This window comes from Eubalaena glacialis, chromosome 3, assembly GCF_028564815.1.
Source record: "Eubalaena glacialis isolate mEubGla1 chromosome 3, mEubGla1.1.hap2.+ XY, whole genome shotgun sequence".
Classification (NCBI taxonomy): Eukaryota; Metazoa; Chordata; class Mammalia; order Artiodactyla; family Balaenidae; genus Eubalaena; species Eubalaena glacialis.
Window position 1 is genome coordinate 175,961,409 of NC_083718.1, and position 6,376 is coordinate 175,967,784.

The following is a 6,376-nucleotide window of genomic DNA, read 5'->3' on the forward strand; positions in this document are numbered from 1 at the left end:
TTTTAAATTTGTCAGCCATCTTGCTTTTTCTTTTGGAATTCCTTTCCATAGGAAATAAAAATGAAAAGAATAGGCTGTGTTTCAAAATATTCTATTCAGACCACAAGAAATATTGAGTATTTACTACAAAATACTTTGACAGAAATTACAAAATGGAGAGTTCACCTGCAGTGTGAAAATTTGATAAACTCAATTGAAACTATCATTACATAAATAACCATAGTACTGTTTGCATAACCCAAGAACAGTCAAATAACTGGCTGCGTTTTAAGTCAAATGCCTGTAATAACACTTAAACCTTTAATGAAAACCTAGTTAGCACATTTAAAGTCAACTGAAAAGGAACTTCAACGCTGGTTTTGGAGTGTCTAGAGCTATCTTTACCAAAGTCCCGGTCTTCCCCTCTTTTAACTTTTCCTTTAAAAACACACATACAAACTGCATATTATATGCTCCAGAGAGTGGAAAGAGCCAACTTACATGACATATAAATTCTGACTTAGACCAACTGGTCTCTATACGGTCCGTTCTGCATTAAAAAGAACGTGCAGACTCTAGTCCTATTAGTGTCACTTGCCCACCCATCTAGATCTCGACTGGGTGCTCATTCCCTACAGGAGTGAAAAAGGGGACGAACAGGTTCCAGCACGCGCCCGATAAAGCATGGGCCCTCAGGGCCAACTACGACGAGAAAACGTCCCCCTCTGCAAGTGAGGCAACTTTCCTCCAGCGGACTTTCAAAAGAGTAAAACAAACGGGGAGGGTGAGGGGTGAGGAACGGTGAGCGGGAAGGAGTAGAGTTGATCCACCCCATTCCCCCGCCTCCATACACGCGCATACTTTTTGTTGCACCCTCTGCCCCGAGAGTCTCAGATTCAAACGTTCTAACCACAAATTATCGGCGTTCCCCTCCCTGAAGGGATATCAAATTGGGCGGGAGCTCCCGCGAACTCTGACCCCGAGCCTTCGCGAAGGCTTAGACCAGGAAGGGGGGGGGGGAGGGTCGGCGCCCGCTTTCTCAAGAAAAGCGGCTTAACGCTGCTTCCGGTCCACGCTTTCCTGGGGCGGTACCCCCAAACCCGTCCTCCCCAGGACCCTGCAGCCGCCGGTCACCGCAGGGTTTCCCTCCGGCCTCCCCCCAGGGACTTCCTCCTCGCGGGTCCGCTAGGCCCCAGGACCAGGCGACGCGCGCGGCTCGGCCCGCAGGCCCCCGCCAAGCAGGCGGGCGGGCGACGAGGTACCGCTTCGGGCCATTCCCGCCGCCATTTTCCGGCGTCCGTCGCCGCCGCGTAGTGGGGGACGATTCCAGAGGAGGAGACTGCGCAGGGGCGCACCGGTCCCCGCCGCAGGGCAGAGGGGAGCGTCCGCTGGCACCGAGGATCCTTAGGATCTTCGAAGCTTCCGCTCGCTGGCTACCCCGTCCCGAGCTCAGGCCTCCTGCCGGGCTTTACCGATAAGCCCCTCACCTCACCCCAGATCCCCGCGTTCCCACTTACGCGGAAGAATCCCGCGTCCATCTTGCTGCCTCGCTCGGAGATCGCTCCCTGTCCCAAGGTGCACCGCGCCGCCGCGACGGAGGGCGGGACCGGCAGGGAAAGCCGAGCGCCCGGACGCAGAGCGCGCCGCTCCACCCGCCCCACCAGCCGACACGAGGCCGCGCCTGCTCAGTGTGGCGAGCGCCCGGCACGCGTGCGCACGCGCGTTCAGGCAGGCGGGCTGCTACCAGGCTCAGAGCCTCCCCAGTGGCCAGTCAGGGAGGAAAGCCTCGCGATCGCAACAAATTGGGTGGGGGAGAGACAGAGAGAGAGAGGGAGAGAAAGAGAGTGTCGTCGGGTCGCCCCGCCCTGCGAATCCTTTTGTGGAGCTCAACCGGCCTTGTTCCCGGAGCGTGAATTGGCCCATCCTTCCACCCGTAGTGGCGGAGGCCTCCCGCCCTGGGGGGCCCATGGAGCGATTGAAGAGAAAAGCTGTTACCTCAGAGTGACGCTAGTGGGGCCGCCCGTGTCGTTATGAAAGTTGTGACTGTGTTGTTTTTACGAGTTTACCAGTTACTGAGATCGGCCCTGAAGTAGTCGAGCTATGCAGTATGAGTGAAATCTGCATTCTGGCCCCGCTCCCTCGGCTTTCCCTCCCGTCTCCGCACAACTCCTTAGCTTTGGGGAGAAGCTGGAACTGTGGTTTAGATGAATTTCGGTTTCGGCTGCCGGGTCCCCACGCTAGCGGGCAGGAAGCTGAGGAGAAACGTGGCCCCCGGAGAGGGCCTGACGGAGAAGCGGCCTGCCTCCAGGCCTCGGGGCCCTCGGAGTCCTCGGCCTCCGCCTCGGTGGCCCAGCTCTGCCTCCCCAGCGCCCTGCTCCGGCTGCGAGGGCTCCGGCATCGGATGCCTTCTGCCGGACTTGCCCTAAGCGCTCTCTTTTTCTCTGAGAGGAAGCGTGTGACCATTCTCTGACCATCTTTTGTAAAACACCACCCACCACACACAGACGCGCGCGCGCACACGCAAACACTCTAGCCTCCCTTTCCTGCTTTTTGTTCACAGCATTCATCTTGAAACTATGTGTTTACTCTCGTGGCTTTAAATACCAACTGCCTCCTAACAACGTCATAGATTTCCAGCTCAGCTCTCTCTCCCGAGCTTCAAACGTGTATTGGCAGCGTCCTCCGGGACGTTTCCACTTGGCTAGACGGCTCCTGGTTCCTCCTCCTGTCTCCCGAGCACCCTCCACCCCGCCGAAAAACCGACCCGCTCCTCCCAAAGTCTTCCCTGCCTCGGTTGATGGCAGTATCTTTCCTTTTCTTTAAGACACAAGCCTTGGTTTCGTTCTTGACTCCTCTTCCTCTTATATCCCGCTTCCAAACTGTCAAGAATCCGCTCTGCTATCATCCTGCTTCAAAGCACTGTCATCTTTGGCCTGAACTTCTGCCCTGGGCTCCTAACTGGTCTCCCTGCTTCTGCCCTTACCACTCAGCATCTGTTCTAAATGCAGCAGAGTGATCCCGTTAGAAAACCTTAGGCGTATCATTCTTAAGCTCAAAACCTCCCTATTAATAGTCCCTTATTTTTCTCAGAGCAAAAGTGGAATCCGACCTGATGCTCCCCTATTTCTTCTTTGATCTCATCTAGTACCCTAACACTGGTCACTGCTTGAACTTCTTAAGCTAGCTCCTGCCTCAAGACCTTTGTAGTGGTAACTTCTGCTCTTCCCCCCAGATAGCTACTTGCAAATTTCAAGATTTTACTCAAGTATCACCTACTCAATGAGGCTACCCTGACTGCCCCATTGGAAATTGCTCACATACTCTCTCTACATCCCTGATGTCTCTCTCTCTCTCTCTCTTTTTTTTTTTGGCTGCGTTGGGTCTTAGTTGTGGCACACACCATCTTTTTGTTGCGGCTCGGGGTCTCTTCCTTGCGGTGTGCGGGCTTCTCTCTCGTTGCGTTGAGCAGGCTCCAGAGCGCGTGGGCTCTGTAGTTGCCGCACGCGGGCTTAGTTGCCCCATGGCACGTGGGATCTTAGTTCCCGGACCAGGGATTGAACCCGCGTCCCCTGCATTGGAATGCGGATTCTAAACCATTGGACCACCAAGGAAGTCCCCCACTGATGTCGCTTAATCTACTCTGTTTTTCCCCATAGCATTTATCACCTTCTAGTATTTGTTTACCTATTTTTAATGTGTTTATTATCTGTTCCCCACACTAGAATGTAAGGTCCATAAAGTCAGGGCGTCTGTCTTTTTTGTACACTGATATGACCCTAGCACCTAGAACAGTGTCTGGCACATAGTACAGGCTCAAATAAATTTTGCTGAATGAACAAAAGCTTTGCCAGAGGGTCAAAGATGGGGAAGTAACTGGTTTCCACATAACAAGCCAGTTAACCAGATGGGACTATGAAATCACAATGCACATCTTATTACTATTCTCGATGATTCTGATTAGTCATTCTGTTTTATCCTTCCTTCACTGTTTCTGCTCTTTTGCTGCCAATCTTGTAAATGCTGGTTTTCTTTCTGGTTCTGTCATTGACTCTTTTGTCATTTCCCTCAAAAAAGGTGACCTATCTGTCCTCTCTTGGTTTCAATTACCTTTTTGTCTCTCAAACCTGTATATATCAGGCACAGGTCTGCCCCAGACCTATATTTTCAACTTCCTGCTGACATTCGCTTGGATGTCTGTAGGCACCTCAAACTGAATTCATCTTCTGTCACCTGTCTCACCCTCTCTTTTCCCATTCTCAATGAGTGAGCACACATTTCTCCTTGTCATCGTTCTTCTCTTCACACTCTATAACCATCACATCTTGCCTTTTCACCTCAGTCAACTTCCTTCTGGCCCCATTGCCTCTTGAATTCAGGCAATTTGGATTATTGTCTGGATCATTGCACTGACCTATTAACCATTTTCCCTGCCTTCAGGGTTGATGTCTCCATCCTATATCCAGAGCGATTTTCCAAGATGATAATCTTGATTCTTTCACTCCCTTGTTTAAAATTCATCAGTGGCTGGGCTTCCCTGGTGGCGCAGTGGTTGAGAATCTGCCTGCCAATGCAGGGGACACGGGTTCGAGCCCTGGTCTGGGAAGATCCCACATGCCGCGGAGCAACTGGGCCCGTGAGCCACAATTACTGAGCCTGCGCGTCTGGAGCCTGTGCTCCGCAACAAGAGAGGCCGCGATAGTGAGAGGTCCGCGCACCGCGATGAAGAGTGGCCCCAGCTTGCCACAACTAGAGAAAGCCCTCACACAGAAACGAAGACCCAACACAGCCAAAAATAAATAAATAAATAAATTTTAAACAAAAAACAAAAAAAAAAAACTCATCAGTGGCTTCTCAGTTGTCCTCCAGATAAAGCCCAAACTAGTTACTGTGACTTACGAAGTCCTTTATGATTTGTTTACTGCTCCCTTCTCCAGACTCATCTCCTGAGTTAATCTGCTCCCTCTCCCCGTGTCTCACTTCTTTTTTTTTTTTTTTTTTTTTTTGCTTTAAGGTTTAATTAAATATCACCCATTTCTGTGATAGCAACCTCTGTATAAATAACATGAGGCCAATAAAATTGCATAGGATTCTGAAAGTCAAACTAGTCTCTATCTCCCTGGTATTGTCACAACGCTAAGAAGCCAAAAGGAGAAGAAACATGGTAACAGGAGCAATTTGTTTTGTACATCTCACATGGTACAGTTTGTAATAGGTTTATGGAAAAGTCAGGTTGCCCTTCTTTTTTTTGCCATTTGTTTTCTTTTATCAACATAGATGTCAGTTTCTTTTTTTTTTTATACAGCAGGTTCTTATTAGTCATCAATTTTATACACATCAGTATATACATGTCAATCCCAATCGCCCAATTCATCACACCACCATCCCCACCCCCGCAGCGTGTCTCATTTCTAAACTGCAGCCACACTGAACTACAGACACTAGTCTAATGATGAACAGGTTAGGTTTCAAAAGTCAGTTTTTTGTCTGTACGTTGGTAAGCCAAAAGAGACTAAGAAGTGACTCAAATGTCACCTCCTCAGGTGAGCCTTTCCTGAGCAGCCTTCCAGAAAATAGCAGAACCCTCACCACCACCCCATCCTACCTTGCTTTATTTTTTCTTCATAGTACCTGACATTGTTATCTATTTTGTTTACATGCTTACTGTCTTTGCCCTCTTAAAAAAAAAAAGAAAACCCTATGAGAGCAAAAATCTTGTCCTCTTGTTCACCATTAAAGCCTTAGTGTCTGAACAGTATCTAGCACATTCTTGGAAGTCCATAAATATTTGTTGAATGAATGTACGAGTGAGAGTCTAAGGCTCAGTCACCAAAAGCATTTCTACCAATGAGTGAGTCTGGTCTTTGAAATATAACCATTGATTCTATAAGGAAAAGTCCACATGGAAAAATCTGTTGAGGCAGAGAAGGCTCCTCCCTAGAGGTGCAGTGGAGAACTACAATACTTGGCAGTGAAGGTATTTGCAGACACCGTCTCCTGTAAACTCTGATGCTGTGCAGATCAAAATGGGCCTTCAAGCCAAGAAGCCATCCCCAGGGTGGCTCTTTGCTATGCCTGGTCTTTAATTCCTCAAATAAACTGAACTTCAAAAAGCTAATAGGCATCCAACCTTGGTGCTGATCCTCTAGGTATAGGCTCCATTTCCTCTACTGCTTTTCCTCATTGCTTGTTGATTGCTGTTAATGGTATAGGGGTTTCATTTGTTGCCTATTGTCTCTGTCCTCTAGAATCACTCCTACTGAAAATACATTCACCGCTGTGCTCAAAGACACTTTCCAGAGTGAAATGTATCAGCTTTTATCTATCAGTCATTTTTATCTCAGTTATGAGATTATTTTAGTCTACAGCTTGTTTGGTAAATTTGTTTCATTTTGAGATT

The 6,376-nt window shown here is 48.9% G+C and overlaps 1 protein-coding gene across 14 annotated transcripts in view; it reads right to left on the reverse strand.

The window, feature by feature from the left end:
• The window catches only part of SRRM1 (serine and arginine repetitive matrix 1), a 29,580-nt gene extending 27,998 nt beyond the window's left edge, over positions 1-1,582 (reverse strand). For all 14 annotated transcript variants that reach the window (XM_061184728.1, XM_061184727.1, XM_061184726.1 and 11 more), the window contains exon 1: positions 1,497-1,582. In XM_061184728.1, coding sequence (XP_061040711.1) covers positions 1,497-1,517 — 21 coding nt within the window. In that variant the 5' untranslated portion in view covers positions 1,518-1,582. The remainder of the gene's footprint in view (positions 1-1,496) is intronic.
• Between the last annotated feature and the right edge of the window lie 4,794 nt (positions 1,583-6,376).